Source organism: Tursiops truncatus, chromosome 8 (genome assembly GCF_011762595.2).
Source record: "Tursiops truncatus isolate mTurTru1 chromosome 8, mTurTru1.mat.Y, whole genome shotgun sequence".
Classification (NCBI taxonomy): Eukaryota; Metazoa; Chordata; class Mammalia; order Artiodactyla; family Delphinidae; genus Tursiops; species Tursiops truncatus.
In genome coordinates this window covers 39,216,574-39,238,684 of record NC_047041.1, presented here as the reverse complement: position 1 = coordinate 39,238,684, position 22,111 = coordinate 39,216,574, and the positions used below count along the sequence as shown (strand labels likewise).

The 22,111-nt window shown below is 38.5% G+C and overlaps 1 protein-coding gene across 1 annotated transcript in view; it reads left to right on the top strand.

The window, feature by feature from the left end:
* The window catches only part of HEPHL1 (hephaestin like 1), a 160,742-nt gene that overhangs the window by 85,169 nt on the left and 53,462 nt on the right, over window positions 1-22,111 (top strand). Inside the window, exons 4-7 of the mRNA XM_073808310.1 lie at window positions 6,791-7,035; window positions 15,707-15,919; window positions 16,546-16,725; window positions 21,503-21,757. Coding sequence (XP_073664411.1) covers window positions 6,791-7,035; window positions 15,707-15,919; window positions 16,546-16,725; window positions 21,503-21,757 — 893 coding nt within the window. The remainder of the gene's footprint in view (window positions 1-6,790; window positions 7,036-15,706; window positions 15,920-16,545; window positions 16,726-21,502; window positions 21,758-22,111) is intronic.

Here is a 22,111-nt window from a genome sequence, read left to right as displayed (position 1 = left end):
AGAGGTGTATTTCTCATCCACTCTGGTTCACAGAGGACCAATGACTCCAGGACAGCTGTCCTCCCCAAACAAACTAGCAGCCAGGCTGCTTGGATCTTGAGATCTTACTATCTTCATTGGAGGCTTCCCCTACAGCAGAGGAAGTGAGGAGTCTTGCAATGGCAGTTAAATGCCCTGGTTCAGAAGTGACACATATTACTTCCACTCATAGCCTGTTTGCCAAAATCCCATAGCCCCACCTAACTGTGAAAGCTCTTTAATCTCCCCTTTTCATGGGAGGAGAGAAAAATCAGAATGGGCAAGCACTAGAATGCCCTGTTGTAGGAACTGTTTGGTGAGGAAAAATAAAGATATCACAGGTCCTGCCAGCAGAAAGTCTGATTCAATTGCCCTGAAATGGGGCGTGACATTTTTGGGAAATGTCCCAGATAATTCTGATATTGTTCGTACATGGGTGGACATTTAGGAACAACTATGATAGAAAACCTAATTCTCTCTTGGAGTGACCATTGGCTGTTTAGGTGATAAGAATGACACACATCCATGAATACACAAAACAAATTGATATATAACTCAGTACTAAAATATGCAGTATATGCAATGCGTTGTAGGAAGGCAGCGAACACTTCCCCTCCCTGTGATATGCTTGCCTGTTGTTAAGGTGGCTTTGCCAGACAACTCATGGTAAGGAACTCTTGCTCAGCACACATTTCCATGTAGGTATATGTGTGTGCAGGCATGGTCACACATGCTGGGAACCTGAAGTAGAGAAGTGAGGAGGCTCAGATGTCCATCTTTCCCACAGAGCCTGTTGGAATGACAAGCTCTTATGAATAATCTCATTATAGCTTTTTACCCTTCAGGCTGAACCTAGAGAGGACACCAGAGATTCTGAATCTAATCCTTGCTCTGTCATTGACTTACTGGGTGACCAGTATAAAGCCAGGCAACTATGCCTACTCTGGGACTAATTAGCCAGCCTGAGGATGACTCAGTTCTCCCTCTGCTCTTCTTCCTTCTTCTTCTGAACACTCCGTTCAATTAGGACTAGTATTCAGCTGCTAGTTAACAGAAAAACACTGTTTTCTTAAGCCCAAAAATCACTGGCTTAAGTCTATTTATTGACTTACACAAAAGAAGTCCAGAGGTTGGCAACTTCAGGGTCCCAGGTTCTTTTGGCTTTCCACTTGACCATCCCTAGGGTGTGACCTTCTTCCTCATTCTCTCAAGATGGCTGCTAAAGCTCCAGTGGTCATGTCTTCATTTTGGGCATGGATAATGGGAAGAGCGAAGGACAGAAAGGGTCTCTACCAGCTGAGTCCAGAGAAGTACCAGGGAGTGATATATGCTTACATCTCATTGGCTAGAACTATGTCACATGACCATGCAAGCTGCAAGTGAGGCTGGGAAACACAAGAGCCTCTATCATAAAGCTCCATTGTCAGGTATCCAGACTTTTTATACCATTCCCTTGCACATGGAAATGTAGGCTTCTGCCTTGTAGAGCAGAAGTGAACTCCTGCTCCTGGGCAGACACATGTAGGCTCAGTGGATACACAGAGGCAGAAGACCTCATGTGCACAGACCCAAGTGTCCCCAAGACCTCAGTCCTGATGCTTAGATAGTAGACTTGGATTTGTCAAACCAGAGGCTGAGCAGGTGCTGTGCTCCCTGGTCAAGATGCCAATCTCCCCTGTGGGGAAGGAGCTCTCACCCTCACAGCACACTTTGTGGTGGCAGCTGTGTTTTCAGAGGTAGAAGGCACACAAGAAGAGAAGTTTGACCCCTCAGTAGCCAAACAGCCGGGACCCTAATGTCTAAATAAAATGTGAGCTTGTTTTTATTATGAAAGTAAGTACAATGGTACAGAGTAAAACATTCCCACAGTACGGTAGAGGGTGAGTAATAGTAAACTTCTCGTCCCTTCTTGCTCCTGTCTGTGGCCTCAGTCCCACATCCCAGAAGCTACACTTCATGGTTTTCCTGGACGTATTTCCAAATGTTTTCTTTGCATGTATATGTACATTGTTAAAAACACACACACACACAAATGGGATCATACTTTACATGCTGTTCTGCAATTTGCTCTTACCATTTAGCATCTTGGTGATCATGCCATCTTGCTACTTGTAGAAACACCTAATTCTTTTGTATGGCTAAATGGTATGACTGTGCCCTAATTTATTTTCCCAGTCACCAGCTGAAGAAATTTGTCTTTCCAGGCTTTTGCTACCAAGATCATTGTTATAATTCTCTGACCCTTTTGTCCGGATTCCTGTGTTCTCAGTTCCATTATCTGCATTGGAAGCTGAGCCTGGCATCTAGGGGAGAGAGAGCTTTGCTGCCTCTGGGAGGACTGGCCCTGTGATTCCTGGAGCACTGGCTTTTCTCTGGTCAGGCCCATCCCTGGCTTCTCCGTGGGGGCCTGAACCATGGCTTCCTCCTTTGTCCCAGGAACCTCCCCCCATACCGACTCCACACAAAGGGCAGGGTGGGGTCGACACATGAGCGTGCCTGGGCAGGCTAGTAATCTGGTGTTCTGGGCAGATAAATAATTTGGGACTCCTTCAACTGATACCTGCAAAAACATTTGTTCAACCCTTATTTGTAGGAAAGGCTGTGTGCAGAGGAGAGGAGCACATTGACCTCTGGCTCCATCAACCTGAAAAGTCTGCAGGGTGGGCAAAACTACCATTCATACTAGAGACTGCTGGGAGCTCTGTTGCAGGAACTGCTTGGGAGCTTGTATCTGAGTCACTGGTATACGATCATTTGATAATGTCTTCAAGGAGATGAACATGAAGCCTTGAAAATACCTGTTATTTTGCTTTTTGATCTGTCGTGCTTAATGAAGCTAACAGAAATCCATTGCTGATACAGAGACTATCAGACCTGGTATGGCTTCATCAACAAAGGAATTCTAGGGCATTCCCTGGCAGTCCAGTGGTTAGGACTCAGCACTTCCACTGCCATGGCCCAGGTTCAATCCCTGTTCAGGGAACTAAGATCCCGCAAGCCGAAGAGCGTGCAGCCAAAAAAAAAAAAGGAATTCTCTGCTGAGATAGGACCCAGAAAGAGGAAAGAGGAGGGGAGGAAAGTTGGGAAAACATGATGTTGAAGTAAAGAGAGACAATGAAACTTCCCATGTTGGCCAGAGAAAGAACCAGATCAGACAGGGCAAGCAGATGCCATACCTGGGCCACTGGGAAAGGGAGGCTTAGCTAAGTTGAGGTCAGGTCAGCTGAGGTCAGACACCAAGGAAGAAAATCTCCCAAATCAACCGTGAAGGTAAACAGAGCCTTGGTCAGCTATGTAGGCTTGGTATTCAGAGGTGGAAGCTCAGGAAGGAGTTTGATCAAGTGAGCAGAAGCAGGTGGGCAAAATCAGATAGGTGGGTACAATGAAGAGAAGTCAGATATGGGGTTCTACCAAAATTGTCTTCCCCAAACAAGTATATGGTCAAATTTCCTGCTCAAGAATCTTCAGGGGCTATTAATTGTAGATATAATATATACTAATGCCTTAATCCAACATTCACAGTTCACTACAATTTCACTCCCATTGAGTACTGACTTCTAATTTCTCTCCCGCCCCCCTACCCCCTTGCTCAAGCCATCCCTTCCACTTGGAGAGCTCATCGTCTCTCCCTCTCTCCTAAATTCTCAGGGCATTTTATTCTCCTCTTATAATTCTTATTCATCTCTCTTGTGCAGCCAATACTGTCTTTGTCCCTTGGGTCCTGTTCATATTTTTATCTAAGCAACACCTAACCCTGCACCTCACATGCTTTAGGTCCTCAATCTGTACTTGTTGAAAGTCAGCAGAACAGTTTTCAAGCTCATCACAGGACTGAAATAGGGGAGATGCATGTGAGAACTCTGGGAGAGTTCTCAAAGGTGTGACGTGCACTGATGGGATAGACAGACCCTATTGCAGGGGCAGGGAGGGTCTTCCTTTTGATCTCTATCCACAGTAGTCATGTAAATTGTCAAGTGCTTGTCCTATCATGGGGAGACAGTCATACATGGGTATAAACTTTATATATTCTGGTCCAGGAAATATGTCTACCTCAGCAGGACCACTGTTCCTGGGTCTGTCTCTGGACAGAATGGGAATGTGGCTTGGGTCCAGCTACAGACTGAACCCCAACTATCTAAGGGTTTATAGCTCTGCGTACTGATGTCTGAGGCTGGGACCTGGGACAGGACAAGGATACCTGAATCATGGCATCTGCCTAGGGTTCTGACTCAGATGAGGGAGAGGAATCAAAGGGGGAAAGTGTGCCTTATACTGGGAGGGGTGAGGCAGGGGAAGAATTGGTTCAGGGCACTCTGGAGGAAGCTGGGAGTCTGGAGTTGCCCTAGTTTCCCTCGGGTTGAAGCAATCAGCCACTCTATAGCTGTCCCTGAACTAATCACTGGGGTCCAGGGTGGCTTGGTTGGGGGAAGAATTACACCAATTTGTCCAGGCCTGGATCACAAGCCCTCCCTCCACCAATATATGAGGGGGCTTAGTGTGCTAATAGTTTAGGGTGAGTCACTTGCTCCATTGCTGGAGGTGGGTGTGGTGCCCCACCCAAAGCATATATAGAATGAGAATGGGAAAGGTGTCCTCTTAGACCAAAGAATGTAGTGTGGGTGCGGAGTTGGCAAAATGTCTGCTCTATCAGCCCTTTCCATCTTCTTTGCTTGGGTAACACTTCTTTGCTCTTTGAGACCACATTTAGGCATTAGTTCATCTAGGAAACCTCATCTGATCTGTCTTACACTCAAGATTATATGCCTGTGTTCTCATGTTACCGCACCGAACATGGATCCACGTACCCAGTGTGCAGCAAAGCCAATCTACTAATACCGGTTGTGGTGATGGAAAGTACAGCATTTATTGCAAGGCACTCAACATGGGGCCAAGCAAAGAGAACAGGCAGCTCATGCTCAAAAGACCCAAATTCCCCAGTGGTTTTCAGGGAAGGGTTTTTAAAGGTGAGGTGGAGGGATGTGTGATCAGCTTGTGTATGTCCTTCTGATTGGTTGATGGTGAGGTAATGGTGGTGTTTCGGGAGTCTACATCATCACCCTCCTGGTTCCAGCTGGTCTGGGGTTGACGTGCTGGTGGTCAGCATGTAGTTAACTTCTTCCTCCTGGTGGGGGTTTTAGTATCTGCAAAACAACTCAAGGATATGGCTCAGGGTATTTTCTATAGCACCCGGTGAGGAACTAAAAGTCCTTGACTTTGTTTTATGGCTAAACTATTCTTTTGTCTTGCTTGACTGTTTTCCTTTGTTTCTGCATTTTCTCACTTCTCTGAATAAATTTGCTCTTTGGAAGTTGGGGAAGGCCCAGGAGGCTAAAGCTTTTCTACAAACAAGAGGTGGGGGACACCAGGGGTCTGTCACTGGTAAGTCCCCATAGAGTCCTGCTTGGTTTCAATAACTCTTCCTTCTAGAATGAGAGCTCCTTCAAGTCTTTGAATTTTTTCTCTGTATCCCCAGGACTGAGTACAGGGCTTGAGATACTTACAGTTTGTTGAGTGACTGAGAAGTAATGCATGCACGTGTGCAGGAGGGTGTGCCAGAGTGGGAGTTGTCTGTTGACTCAGCTTCATTGGAATGGCTGCACCCAGGAGCTATTGCTCAAGCAGAAGCCAATACTTCTGGGATTGGAGCACTAACCACATAGATTGAGAGTGGGGAAGGGGGTTCCATCTCCCAGGGGAAGATGGTATGACCACCTGCAAAATAGTGTCACCAGTGTTGCTATCGTCTCAGGCTCCCAAACCCTGGGCTGAGTCTCCCTCTCACCCCAGGAGGGCATCTGGTCATATTAAGTCCTAGAATCCTGTTTTTTTCACATCCATCCCTCTTTTTCCTATTGCATCACACCCTTCTAATCTCCTGACAACCTCCCTGCCCCCCATCTTTGCTATCCCCTTTGCCTGACTCCTCTAAAACTTTCACACCACTGCCATAAGGATCATTCCTAAATACTGATTATCATGTCACCCATTTTATGAAAAACCTCAGTGAGTCCTCAGTTCTTCCAAGATCAATTCTAAATTCTAAATTCTTCAACCTATGATAACCATATGATAAAGTTCATTATCAGTCTTTCCCCAGAATTTACACGCATCCATACTTCTCACTACTCACCTTCCAGAACTCTGCCCCAGCCTATAACTTGCTTTCCTCCCACATCACCCATACTTCTTCCTCCTTGTTGCTCATGCTCTGTCCCTGCTTAGTGTCCTCAACTTTTCCACTTTGTTATCCAATCCTACTTCTCCTTAATTTCTGCATTTTATATGAGGTTTTTCTGACCTCTTTCACTCACAGCAATCTTTTCCTTCTGTGAACAAATATATTCCTAGAAAAACTGAGCCAATATCCATTGCATCAACCACTCAATTGGTACTTACTTAATCATATATTGCTCTGAGTAGTTACTTAATTCTTTCATTATTAGATCATAGACTCCTACTGAGAATGCGGTAAGTGCATAATAAGTGTTTGTTGAATGAAAAGGGGCAAATGGACAGTGTGACTTTAGAATATTTTGGTTTTGTTTTAGTTTGGTTGTGAATACTATTTGTTTCTGGCTTGTCACTTAACTCTAAGACTCCATTTCCTCACTAATAAATTGAGGATAATCTTACCAACTTTACAGAGGCTGAAGGGTTTTGGTGAACACCAAATGAGAAATCATGCTTACAAGTACTTTGTGGACTATTAAAGTACGCTATTAGGATTTCTCTTTTAATTTCAATTATAAAATATTTTCCTTCTTACTTTTAGACTTGCAACCTTATTTCTCAAAAGAGGACCCAACAGGATAGGCGGTATTTACAAAAAGGCTGTTTACAGACACTACACAGATGAGACTTATTCCACGGAGATCCCCAAACCTCCCTGGCTTGGATTCTTGGGCCCTATCTTGAGAGCTGAAGTGGGTGATGTGATTGTCATCCATTTAAAGAACTTTGCTTCCCGACCCTACTCCTTGCATCCACATGGCGTTTTCTACAACAAAGATTCAGAAGGTAAATATCAATCCTATATTATTGGTGTCTTCTCTCTCCTTCTTAAGTAAGACAACTGTCAGTTGCAATGAACAGGATTCTAAGAACACATTCTAAGATTACACGTATTCTTTTGTCTTCTCCCTCCCCCCCTCCCCCTCATCCCATCTCCATCTGTCCCCACCTTTTATTTCTCTTTTTCTTACCCTATTTCCTTCCTCTCTTCTTTCTCACTTTTCTTTATGTTGCTACAGAACTGGGTGTTGGCGTCCCTTGACACATGCTCCACCGCGGCCCCAGAAACACACTAACCTTCCTGTCAGTCAGTCTTGACTGGGTCCCATGTTGGATAAGGGGCAGAGTGCACAACGGATTCCTGTGTCCTATCACCAGTAACAGCCTCAGCTATGGGGAGGGTGTCTCAGTTCACATGGACCTCAACTTCCCTGCTTAAGGCTACTGTCTTTGGTGCTTCCTTTCTGAAGCATCCCTGCCTTCTTTTTTTGGTTTGTTTTTTTTTAATTTGATTTATTTGTTTGTTTGTTTATTTATTTAGGCTGCGCTGGGTCTTCATTGATGCGCGTGGGCTTTCTCTAGTTGTGGCAAGCGGGGGCTACTCTTCATTGCAGTGCATGGGCTTCTCGTTGCGGTGGCTTCTCTTGTTGTGGAGCTCGGGCTCTAGGCACATGGACTCAGTAGTTGTGGCTCGAGGGCTCTAGAGTGCAGGCTCAGTAGTTGAGGCACACAGGCTTAGTTGCTCCGCGGCATGTTGGATCTTCCTGGACCAGGGCTCGAACCTGTGTCCCATGCATTGGCAGGCAGATTCTTAACCACTGCGCCACCAGGGAAGTCCCCCATCCGTATCTTCTTGTTTGTACTTAAATAGCTTCAATAGCACAGTTTCCTGAGTACTCCCTAAAGTTAAATTTTTTTTAAAAGCAACATTCTTAGGCTTTTGAGATGGAAGTATTTCTCCGTCTTCAGAAGTATTTTTCACATCTCTCATTTTATTCTTGCTCGTGACCAGGTGGAATGTGTCAAATGATGTTAAACCTGCTACACTACTGGCTCTGAGGAACATGCCAGGAACAGCACCACTAACTCTGATGCAGCTTACTTTACCACCAAGGACGAGCTTCTGGCTATTAAATATTGTCCTAAGGCAACAAAACTTGCCTGGAAGTTGCCATAGACAGGTCTGTCTAAGCAGCCAGAGGAGACACCTCTGATGATGGACACAAGATTAGGAGTGCCCTTTGTTCTTGGTGCTTTTCCTCCATCTGAAGTGCAGCAAACCTCTCGGTCCCAGATTTGGTTAGTTCTGAGTAGGTGAAGGTCAGCACGTAAAATTCATTACCTTCATGATACTTCCACTGAGTGCCCACCAGGTGCCAGAGACTGACTGTGGGTCCTGGGAATAGAAGATAAATGATTCATAGGCTATAGTTGAAAATCAATAACTATAAGTATAAGGGTTTATTTCAGGGCTCTCAATTCTGTTCCCCTGATCTATGTGCTTACCCTTGCACAAACACCACACTGTCTTGATTACTACGAATTTATAGTAAGTTTTGAAATTGGGTAGCATAAATTCTCCAACTTTGCTCTTCTCAAGACTTTTTAGCTACTCTAAGTCCTTTGCATTTCCATATAAATATCAGATGAACTCATTAATTTTTACCAAAAAAACCCCACAGAACATCAGCCGGGTTTTGATTAGGATTGCATTGAGTTTTATCAATCAGTTGGGGAGAAATTGTCACCTGCATTTAAAAGATGAATTGCCATCTTGACAATATTGAGTCTTTCAATCTGAACATGGAATTTAGACTTCTATTGTCTCTAAACAATGTCTAGTTTTTAGTGTACAAGATTTGCATTTCTTTTGTTAAATTTATTCAGAAATATCTTATTCTTTCTGATACTGTTATAAATGGAATAGTTTTCTTAATTTTATTTTTGATTGTTTGTTACTAGTGTGTAGAACTACAATTGAGTTTTATATATTTATCTTGAATCCTACTATCTTGTTAAACTTGTTTATTAGTAGATGTTTAAAGGGTTCCTTGGAATTTTCTAAATACAGAATCACGTCACTATGAATATAACGTTTTATTTCTTCCTTACCAATGGGTATAACTTAGCTTTTTCTTTGGCTTATTGCACTGGCTAGAACTTTCAGGACAGTATTTAATAACAGTGGCAAGAGCAAACATTCTTGCCCTGTTCCTAGTCATAGGAAGAAAGCATGCAGTCTCCCTCCCATTAAGCATGATGTTAGATGTGGATTATTCTTAGAAGGAAGTTCCCGTCTATTCCTAGTTTGAGAGTTTTTAATTTGATAAGTACTGGATTTTTAAAAATTTAATCTTTATTTTATATTGGGGTGTAGTTGATTTACAATATTATGTTAGTTTCAGGTGTGCAGCTAAGTGATTCAGTTATACGTACACATATATCCATTCTTTTTCAGATTATTTTCCCATATAGGTTATTACAGAATACTGAGTAAAATTCCCTGTGCTATATAGTAGGTCCTTGTTGACTATCTATTTTATCTATAGTAGTGTGTATGTGTTAATCCCAAACTCATTATTTACCCCCCCTCCACATTTCCCCTTTAGTGACAATATGTTTGTTTTTGAAGTCTGTGAGTCTGTTTCTGGTTTGTAAACAAGTTTCAAATTTTCTACCATTTTCTTTAGATTCCACATATAAGTGATATCTTATGATATTTGTCTTCGTCTGACTTACTTCACTTAGTATGATAATCTCTAGGTCCATCCATGTTGCTGCAAATGGCATTATTTCATTCTTTTTATGGTTGAGTAATATTCCATTGTATATATGTACAACATCTTCTTTATCCATTCCTGTGTCTATGGACATTTAGGTTGCTTCCATGTCCTGGCTATTGTAAATAGTGCTGCAATGAACATTGGAGTGCATGTATCTTTTCAAATTATAGTTTGCTCTGGATATATGCCCAGGAGTGGGATTCCTGGATCATATGGTAGTTCTATATTTAGTTTTTAAAGAAAACTCCATACTCTTCTCCACAGTGGCTACACCAATGTACATTGCCACCAATAGTGTAGGATGGTCCCTTTTCTCCACACCCTCTCTAGCATTTATTGTTTGTAGACATTTTGATCATGGCCATTCTGACTGGTGTGAGGTGACACCTCACTGTAGTTTCAATTTGCATTTCTCTAATAATTAGTAATGCTGAGCATCTTTTCATGTGTTTTTTGGCCATCCATATGTCTTCTTTGGAGAAATGTCTATTTAGATCTTCTTCCCATTCTTTGATTGGATTGTTTGGGTTTTTTGATATTGAGCTGCATAAGCTGTTTGTATATTTTAGAGATTAATCCCTTGTGGGTCTCTTCATTTGCAAATAATTTCTCCCATTCTGTGGGTTGTTTTTTTTGTTTTGTGTATGGCTTCCTTTGCTGTGCAAAACCTTTTAAGTTTCATTAGGTCCCGTTTGTTTGTTTTTTACTTTATTTCCATTACTCTAGGAGGTGGGTCAAAAAAGATCTTGCTGTGATTTATGTCATAGAGTGTTTTACCTATGTTTTCCTCTAAGAGTTTTATAGTGTCTGGCCTTACGTTTAGGTCTTTTATCCATTCTAAGTTTATTTTTGTGTATAGTGTTAGAAAGTCTTCTAAATTCATTCTTTTACATGTAGCTGTCTAGTTTTCCCAGCACCACTTATTGAAGAGGCTATCTTTTCTCCATTGTTTATTCTTACCTCTTTTGTCAAAGATGACCCTAGGTGTGTGGGTTTATCTCTGGGTTTTCTATCCTGTTCCATTGATCTATATTTCTATTTTTGTGCCAGTACCATACTGTCTTGATTACTGTAGATTTGTAGTATAATCTGAAGTCAGGGAGCCTGATTCCTCCAGCTTTGTTTTTCTTTCTCAAGATTGCTTTGGCTATTCGGGGTCTTTTGTAAAGACTTTTACATACAAATTGTAAAATTTTTTTTTCTAGTCCTGTGAAAAATGCCATTGGTAATTTGATACAGATTGCATTGAATCTGTAGATTCCTTTAGGTAGTATAGTAATTTTACAATTTTGATTCTTCCAATCCAAGAACGTGGTATATCTTTCCATCTGTTTGTATCATCTTTGATTTCTTTCATCAGTGTCTTATAGTTTTCTGCATACAGGTCTTTTGCCTCCTAAGGTAGGTTTATTCCTGGTATTTTATTCTTTTTGTTGCAATGGTAAATGGGAGTGTTTCCTTAATTTCTCTTTCAGATTTTTCATCATTAGTGTATAGGAATGCAAGAGATTTCTGTGCATTAATCTTCTATCCTGCAACTTTACCAAATTCATTGATTAGCTCTAGTAGTTTTCTGGTAGCATTTTTAGGATTCTCTATGTATAGTGTCATGTCATCTGCATCAGCGACAGTTTACTTCTTCTTTTCCAATTTGGTTTCCTTTCACTTCCTTTTCTTCTCTGATTGCTGTGGCTAAAACTTCCAAAACTATGTTGAATAACAGTGGTGAGAGTGGACATCCTTGTCTTGTCTCTGATCTTAGAGGAAATGCTTTCAGTTTTTCACCATTGAGAATGGTGTTGGCTGTGGGTTTGTCATATATGGCTTATATTATGTTGAGGTAGGTTCCCTCTATGCTCACCCATTTATCATAAATGGGTGTTGAATTTTGTCAAAAGCTTTTTCTGCATCTTTTGAGATTATCATATGATTTTTATCCTTCAATTGGTTAATATGGTGTATCACATTGATTGATTTGCATATATTGAAGAATCCTTGCATTCTTGGGATAAACCCCACTTGATCATGGTGTATGATCCTTTTAATGTGCTGTTGGATTCTGTTTGCTAGTATTTTGTTGAGATTTTTGTATCTATGTTCATCAATGATATTGGCCTGTACTTTTCTTTTTTGTGACATCTTTGGTTTTGGTGTCAGGGTGATGGTGACCTCGTAGAATGAGTTTGGGAGTGTTCCTCCCTCTGCTATATTTTGGAAGAGTCTGGAATGATTGGTGTTAGCTCTTCTCTAAATGTTTGATAGAATTCACCTGTGAAGCCATCTGGCTCTGGGCTTTTGTTTGTTGGAAGATTTTTAATCACAGTTTCAATCTCAGTGCTTGTGATTGGTCTGTTCATGTTTTCTATTTTTCCTGGTTCAGTCTTGGAAGGCTGTACTTTTCTAAGAAATTGTCCATTTCTTCCAGGTTGTCCATTTTATTGGCAAAGAGTTGCTTGTAGTAATCTCTCATGATCCTTTGTAATTCTGCAGTGTCAGTTGTTACTTCTCCTTTTTCATTTCTAATTCTGTTGATTTGAGTATTCTCCTTTTTTTCTTGATGAGTCTAATGGTTTATGAGTTTTGTTTATCTTCTCAAAGAACTGGCTTTTAGTTTTATTGATCTTTGCTATTGTTGCCTTCATTTATTTTTCCTTTATTTCTGATCTGATTTTTATTTTCTTTCCTTTTGCTAACTTTGGGGATTTTTGTTCTTCTTTCTCTAATTGCTTTAGGTGTAAGGTTAGGCTGTTTATTTGAGATTTTTCTTTTTTCTTGAGGTAGGATTGTATTGCTATAAACTACCCTCTTAGAACTGCTTCTGTTGCATCCCATAGGTTTTGGTTCGTCATATTTTCATTGTCATTTTGTTTTAAGTATTTTTTTATTTCCTCTTTGACTTCTTCAGTGATCTCTTGGTTGTCTAGTAGCATATTGTTTAGCCTCCATGTGTTTGTATTTTTTAGTTTTTTCCTGGAATTGATATCTAGTCTCATAGCATTGTGGTTGGAAAAGATGCTTGATGTGATTTTAATTTTCTTAAATTTACCTAGGCTTGATTTGTGACCCAAGATGTGCTCTATCCTGGAGAATGTTCCATGTGCACTTGAGCAGAAAGTGTATTCTGTTGTTTTTGGATGGAAGTATTATTCCTTTTAAATTATTGAGATTTATTTAATGTGTAGCTTACTTTCTATCCTGAAGAATGTTCCATGTGCCCTTGTAAAGAAGGTGTATTCTGCAGTCATTGGGTGGAATGTTCTATAGGTATCAGTTAGGTTGAGTTGTTTGACAGCATTGTTGAAGTCTTCTGTATCCTTGCTGATGTTCTGCCTAGTTTTTCTACCAGTTATTTAGAGAAGGGTATTGAAATCTCTAACAATTACTGTTCAGTTGTGTATTTCTCCTTTCAGTTATGTCAGTTTTTGCTTTATGTGTTTTGAGACTCTTGTTAGGTATGAACAGCTTTATATTTGTTTTATCTTCCTGATATATTGACTCTTTTATCATTATGAAATATCTATCTTTGTCTCTCGTTACATTTCTTGTCTTAAAATCTAGTTTGTCTGTTATTGAGAGCCACTTCAGCTCTCATATTGTTGCTATTTGCATTCTTTTGCTTTCAATCTATTTGTGTTTTGAATCTAAAATATAGACTGCATATAGTTGGATGTTACTTCTTTGTCCAATTTGACAATCTCTGCATATTGATTGGAGTGTTTAGACCATCACATTTAATGTAATTATTGATTGGTTTGAGCTACACTTATTTTGCTAATTATTTTCTATATGCATTTTGTCTTTTTTATTCCCCTGTTCTTCCTTTACTGTCTTCTTTGGTGTGAAACAATATTTTAAAATCTACTATTTATATTTCTCTGTTGATTTTTCAACTATATATTTTGAGTTCATTTCTTATTGGTTGGCCTATGGATTGTAATATGCATTTTAACATATCACAATATACTTCTTCTTTTTTACCTACTTAATTCTGGAAATATATAAAAGCTTTACTCCAACAGAGCATCATTCTCACCCACCTCTTTTTTGTTATTATTGTTATATTGTCATTACATCTCTCTCTCTGTAAACCCAACAATGTGATGTTATACTTGGAACTGTATATTATCTTATGAATTTTAAAGAAGTTAGGATAAAAAAGGAAAAATATATTTATAGAATCTTTTATATTAACTCCCATTTTTCCTATTTTTGGTGCTTTTCACTTCTTTCTGTGGATTCACATTCTCTGGTGTTATTTCCTTTTAGTCTGAAAAACTCTTTTAGTATTGCTTGTAAGACAGGTCTGCTAGCAACAAACTCACTTATCTTTGCTTATCTAGAGCATCTTTATTTTGCCTTATTGTTTTGAGGGCTAGTTTTGCTGGATGTATTATTCTTGGTTGGTATTTTTCCTCTAGCACTTTTAGTATGTCATCCCACTGTCTTCTCATATCAAATATTTAAATGGGAAGTCAACTGTTAATCACGTTGGGGCTCCTTAGTATGTGATCATTTCTCTTTGCCTTTTTTCCTCCCCAACAGCTTGACAACAATATATTTGTATATGAATTCTTTGTATTTATTCTACTTGTGGTTTGTTGTGCTCCTTTGATGTGTAAGTAAGTTAATGTTTTTCATCAAATTTGGTAAAAATTTCTGCAATCATTTCTTCACATATTTTTTTCTGCCCCCATTTCTTTCTCCTCTCCTTTGGCAGACTACATTACACACATGTTAATATACTTGATTTAGTCCCATAGGTCTCTGAGGTTCTGTTTATTTTCTTCAATCTTTTTTTAACCCTCTCTTTTTCAGATAGCGTAATTCTCTCAATGTCTCTTCAAGTTCACTGACTCTCTTGCCATCTTGAATCTGTTGCTAAGCCACTCTAGTGAATATTTTATTTCATTTATTGTATGTTTCAGTGCCAAAACTCCAACTTGGTTCTTTTTTTTAATGTATAAATTTTACCTCCTTATTGAGATTCTCTATTTGTTGAATAATTTGTCCTACTTTCCTTTAATTATTTAAACATAGCTTCTTTCAGTTGCTTGAATATATTTATAATAACTGCTTTAAAGTCTTTATCTGCTGAATTCAACACCTAGAAGCACTTAGAGATAGTTTCTGTTGGCTGCTTTTTTTCCCTTGAGTATGGATCACACTTTCTTATTTCTTTGCATGTCTCATTTTGCTGTGGCTGTTGTTCTTCTTGTTGAAAACTGGAAATTATTGAGAATATACTGTAGCAACTTTGGATTCTGGATTCTGATCCCACCATCATCCAAGTTTGTTTATGTTACTTGTTTTTCTGTTTAGTAACCTGTCCAGGTGAAACCTGTGAAATCTGTATTCCTTATAGTGTGTTGGCCACTAAGGTTTCTGCTCTTTTTTTTCCTTGTTTTTATTTTTAAGCCTGGGTGCTGAGTGTTCATCTCTATACCTGCTTAGCTTTGAGGTCAGCAGATCTTTTTCATGAGACCCAAAATCTCTCATGTCTCAAATTTAGGTGCTGAATGTGTAGTAAGTGCCCAAGAAGTGTTTGTTATTTCTTCTGCTGCTTCTCCTTTCCTTCTTCAGTTGATGTTAAGTGAAGTAGATTGATGTCTTCCTGATTGGTACGGGAGGCCTGTCAGAAGGGGTCTTCATGAATATTTATTAAACATCTGGCTCTGTGCAGGACACTTCATATACACTGCCTCATGTAGTGGGGGTAGATATAAACATTCCAGCTTTACTGGTAGAAAACCAAGGCAGTGAGAATTTAAGTAACTAGCCTCAAGTCCCATAGCAAATAAATTTTAATTCATGTGTGTTTGATTTCAAAGCTCTAGCTCTTTCCACTATAGTGTGTGATCTCTGCATTTTAACTATGTTTTATATTTTCTTGGAAGGAGCCCTGTACCCAGATGGAACATATGGAAGGAACAAGGATGATGACAATGTTCCTCCTGGCAAAAACTATACCTATGTCTGGCCAGTGAGAGAAGAATATGCTCCTGCCCCAGCAGATGCAAATTGCCTGACCTGGGTGTACCATTCGCACATCGATGCCCCTAAGGACATCTGCTCTGGACTAATTGGCCCACTGCTGGTGTGCAAAGAGGGTAAGACATCTCTTCCCCACCCTCTCTGTCCCTAGGAGCCTATTCCCAGGTGTGTTGAAAAGTGTATATAATCTTCAGGTCGTCTTGCCTACCTCCCTTGCTTTACACAGAGTGTGCCTCTTCTTCCAAACTTTCTGTAAGATTAAAGAAATTCTTCTAACATAGAAGATCTATGACAGGGACAATAATTAAGGCTTCTGCCTAAAAAAATCATAGCATTCTGAAACTTACGTGCTTTAAAAAAAATACACACTGACACCACACATAGGAAAGTGTAAAATGTAGTCAAATGACTAGGAATGCTTTTGCTTTATTATTTAACCCACATAATCACTTTGTTATTTTATTCCCTATTAATTGATATAGTGTATCTGTGCTCTGTCAATAAAGTATATTTCCTTTAAGGACAGCCAGGTTTCCAAGTCTGTGGTTGTGAGGATTTCTGTTTTATGAGTTTTCTATGGTTCTATCATTTCCATCAAAGCCTTTCACTGATTTTATGTTGTGGGTTACTCTTGTACATGTAGGTCTTTCAAACTTACCTGATACCATTGGCGGGAAGAAAAGCTCATCTTGATTTAGTCCACTGTGAATTTTTTTCTTACTCTTTTGAATGTGCCTGATAGGTATCCTGCATAAATATTCAGCGACAAGGACTGATGTGAATCAAGAGTTTGTTATAATGTTTACTGTTGTGGATGAGAATCAAAGCTGGTACCTTGAGGAAAATATCAGACATTTCTGCACTGACCCCGATTCAGTTGACAAAGAAGATGCTGTTTTCCAGAAGAGTAACAAAATGCACGGTGAGTGCCTCTCATGTTATCAAGTACATACTGACTGCCTTTTGTGTATCTGGCACTACACGGGATACAGAACACACAGAAATATTAAACCTAGTTTTCCAAGATTTATAACTTCGTAATGAGAATAATAAGAAAGCGATGAAACATAATCCCTGTCAGAACCTAAAACAAAGAAAGAGAGCAAGAGAAGACGAAAGGAACAGAGAGGAACTACAAAAATGGACAGAAATTAACAAATGGAAATAAGCACATACTTATCAATAATAACTTTAAATGTAAATGGACTAAATTCTCCATTCAAAAGACATAAAGGGGCTGAATGGGTTAAAAAAAAAACAACAGCAAAAAAACAAAAACCCATCTATATACTATGTACAAGAGACAAACTTTAGTTGTAAGGACACATGTAGACTGACACTGAAGGGATGGAAAAAACTATTCCATGCAAATGGAAAACAAAAGAAAGTTGGAGTAGCTACACTTATATCAGACTTGAAATTGACTTTAAAACAAAGACTATAATAAGAAGGGTGTTACATAATGGCCAATCCAACAAGAATATATAACATTTAAAATATTTGTGCACCCAACACAGAAGTGCTTAAATATATAAAGCAAATATTAACAAACATAAAGGGAGAAATAGACAGCAATACAATAATAGTAAAGTACTTTAATACCCCACTTATATCAATGTAAGTATCCAGAAAGAAAATCAGTTAGGAAACTTTAGCCCTAAACAATATGTTAGATCAGATGGACTTAGCAGATACTTATAGAACATTCCATCCAAAAACAACAGGATACACATTGTTCTCAAGTGCACATGGAACATTTTCCAAGATAGATATGTTAGGCCATAAAACAAGTCTTAATAAATAAATTTAAGAGGATTGAAATTATATCAAGCATCTTTTCAGACCACAATGATGTGAAACTAGAAATTACATGAAGAAAACTGTTTAAAAACTGTTTAACTGTTTAAACAAACATGTGGAGATTAAACAGCATGTTACTGAACAAACAACATATTGAAGAAGAAATCAAAAGAGAAATTTTTTAAAAACTTGAAACAAATGAAAATGGAAATGTAATATATCAAAATTTATGGGATGCAGCAAAAGCAGTTCTAAGAGGGAAGTTCATAGTGATAAATGCCTACCTCAAGAAACAAAAAATGTTTCAAGTAAGCAACCTAACTGTACACCTCAAAGAACTAGAAAAAGAACAAATTAAGCCCAAGTTACTAGAAGGAAGGAAATAGCAAAGATTAGAGCAGAAATAAGCGAAATAGATACTAAAAAGACAATAAAAAAATCAATAAAACTAAGATCTGGTTCTTGAGAAGATCAACAAAATTAACAAACATTTAACTAGACTCACTAAGAAAAAAAGAGAAAGTTCTCAAATAAATAACATCAGAGATGAAAGATGAGATATTATAACTGACACCACAGAAATAAGAAGGATCATAAGAGACTACTATGAACAAGTGTATGCCAACAAATTGGATAACCTATAAGAAATGGATAAGGACCATACAACCTACCAAGACTGAATCAGGATGAAATAGAATCTGACAGACTGATACTAGCAAGGAGATTGAATCAGTAATCAAAAACCTTCTGACAAACAAAAGTCCAGGAAACAGATGGCTTCACTGGTTAATTCCACCAAACATTCAAAGAAGAATTAATACCAATTCTTCTCAAAATCTTCTAAAAAATAGAAGAGGGAGAAACTCTTCCAAACATGTTTTATGAAGCCAGCATCATGCTGGTACCAAAAGTGGACAAGGATGCCACACAGAAAAAGAAAAAATACAGGCCAATATTCCTGATGAACACAGATGCAAAAGTCCTCAACAAAATATCAGCAAGCCAAATTCAACAATACATTAAAAGGTTCATACACTGTGATTAAGTGGGATTTATTAATCCATGGGGTTTTAACCATGAAAGTATGGTTCAGCTTCCACAAATCCATTAAGGTGATATACCACAGTAAAAAATGAAGGATAAAAATCGTATGATCATCACAATAGACACAAAGAAAGCATTTGACAAAATTCAACATCCATTTATAATAAAAACTCTTAACAAAGAGAGTATAAAGGAAACATACCTCAACATAATAAAGACCATATATGATAAGCCCACAGCTAACGTTATACTCAATGGTGAAAAGCTGAAAGCTAAACCTCTAATATCAGGAACAAGAGAAGGATGTGCACTGTTGCCACTTTTATTCAACATAGCATTGGAAGTCCAAGCCAGAGCAATTAGGGAAGGAAAAGAAATAAATTCATCCAAATCCGAAAGGAAGAAGTAACTGTCATTATTTGCAGATGACATGATACTACATATAGAAAACCTTAAAGACTCCAAAAAACTGTTAGAACGAATAAGGTAAGTAAATTTGAGGGATATAAAATCAATACACAAAAATCTGTTGCAGTTCTTTACACTAATAATGAATTATCAGAAAGAGAAATTATGAAAACAATCTCACTTACAACTGCCTCAAAAGGAATAAAATACCTAGGAATAAATTTAACCAAGGAGGTGAAAAAAACATATATTGAAAATTATGACATTAATAAAAAAATTTAAGAAGACACAAATAAATGGAAAGATATTATGTATCCATGGATTGAATGAATTAATATTGTTAAAATGTTCATACTACCCAAAACAATCTATAGTCACAATGCAATCTCTATTAAAATCCCAATGGTATTTTTTACAGAAATAGAACAATCCAAAAATTTGTATGGAACCACAAAAGACCCTTAATAGCCAAAGCAATCTTGAGAAAGAACAAAGCTAGAGGCATTGTGATCCTTGATTTTAAATGATATTACAAAACCATAGTAATTAACACAGTATGATATTGGCATAAAAACAGACACAGAGATCAATGGAACAGAATAGAGAGCCCTGAAATAAACCCATGTAAGAATATACAGGTGGAAAAGGACAGTCTCTTCAATAATTGGTGTTGGGAAAATTGAACAGTCATACACAAAAGAATGAAGCTGGACCGCTGTCTTACACACATACACAAATATTAACTCAAATTGGATTAAAGACTTGAGTATAAGATCTGAAATTGTAGAACTCCTAGAAGAAAACATAGGTGGTGAGCTCCTTGACATAGGTCTAGGTAATGATTTTTTAAATCTGACACCAAAAGCAAAAGCAACAAAAGCAAAAATAAACAAGTAGGACTACATCAAACTAAAAACTTCTGCACAGCAAAGGAAACCATCAACGAAATGAAAAGAAAGCTGACTGAATGTGAGAAAATATTTGTAAATTGTATATCTGATAAGAAACTAACCAAATATATAAAGAACTCATACAACTCAATAGCAAAAAGCCAAGCGATCTTATTTTTTAAAAATGAGCAGAAGATCTGAATAGATATATTTCTAAAGAAGAAATAGAGATGGCCAATAGGTATGTGAAAAGATGCTCAACATCATTACTCATCAGGAAATGCAAATCAAAACCACAGTGAGAGGGACTTCCCTGTGGTCCAGTGGTTAAGACTCCAAGCTCCCAATGCAGGGGGCCTGGGTTCAATCCCTGGTCAGGGAACTAGATCCCACATGCATACTGCAACTAAGGAAAAAGAAAGAAAAAAAAAAAAGATCCCACACATTGCAACTAAGACCTGGCACAGCCAAATAAATAAATAAATATTAAAAACAAACAAACAAAAAACCCCCACAAGATATCACCTCATACCTGTTAGAATGGCTATTATCAAAAAGAGAAGAAATAACAAGTGTAAATTGGTACAACCACTATGAGAACCAGTATGGAGTTTCCTTAAACAAACTAAAAATAAGCTTATCATATGATCCAGAAATTCTGCTCCTGGGTATTTATCTGAAGTAAATGAAAACACTAATTCAAAAAGATATATGCACCCCCCATGATCATTGCAGCATTATTTACAATAGCCAATATATGGAAACAGCCCAAGTGTCCGTTGATGGATGAATGGATAAAGAAATTGTGGTATATAATAATAGAATATTATTCAACCATAAAAAAGAATGAAATCTTGCCATTTGCAACAGCATGGTGGACTTTTAGGGCATTATGCTAAGTGAAATAAGTCAGACACTGAGGGCAAATATTGTAAGACCTCTTTTATATGTGGAATCTAAGCAAACAAACAAACAAAACCCCCAAAACCAAGTTCATAGATCCAGAGAACAAATTGGTGGTTAAAGAGGCAGGGGATGGGGATGGGAGAAATGGCAAAAAAAAGTAACATGTCTCATAAGTCCCTTCTAATCAGTTCTTTTCCTTTTCTTCTTGCTGCATGCTTTTGTCATTTAAGTAGCTACTATGTGTCAGCTGTCCCGCTGTGAGGTAAGACAGGGTTTCTAATTACAAGGAACAGATCTGCTGGGGAAGGTAAATATGTAAATAGAGATGGAGGTAAGAGGTGGCCAAGCCGTCCTGGAAGTATGAACAGTGCTTTTGTTTGCTCCTGATCTCATTGTGTTCACATAACAGCTCGAAGGCTGTTTGCATGTTGCTGATCACTTTTATTGAGTGCTTTTCTCTTGAAAAGACTAATGCTTTTCATTCCTTTCGGGGACTGTATTTTACCAAAGAAATCATGCCTTTCTGCACAAAAACATTGCAAGCAATAATCTGTGCTAATTTTCAACTGTGCTAGAGCATGTGTTACCATTTCTTCTGGATCTGCTCGCCTCTGCAGGGGAATCTCTTCCACTAGTGTTTCTGTTTTTCAGCGCTCAATGGATACCTCTTTGGAAACTTCCCCGAGCCTGATATGTGTGTTGGTGAATCGGTGTCCTGGCACCTATTTGGAATGGGGAATGAGATAGACATCCATTCCATCTATTTTTATGGTAACACCTTCATCAGCAGAGGCCATCGGACTGATGTCGTCAACCTCTTCCCAGCCACCTTCCTGACAACAGAAATGATAGTTGAGAATCCTGGGAAGTGGATGATAACCTGCCAAGTCAGTGATCACTTTCAAGGTAAAAAGGACAGAGACCAGTGTAGAGATGCTTACAATGGTACAATTAAACCACGCAATCAATGGTGCTCATTCAGTGCCTGCTGTTGAATAGAGTCTTGTACGTGTTATATTTAATTAAATATTAAACATAGGAAAAATGTATAATGTCTATTTGGCATCTTATCAACAGGTATTTATTAATCACATCCCTATGAACCAGGTAAGAGGTGATTGAAAGAAATGATAAGACCTTCTATGAACCTGGAATCTAGTAGTTAAATATAGTTAGACATTTACAAAATGAATAAAACCTGAGGCAGAATGATAAATGCTCTTTAAGTGCTCTATCACTTTGCTGGAGCAGAGAGGCTTC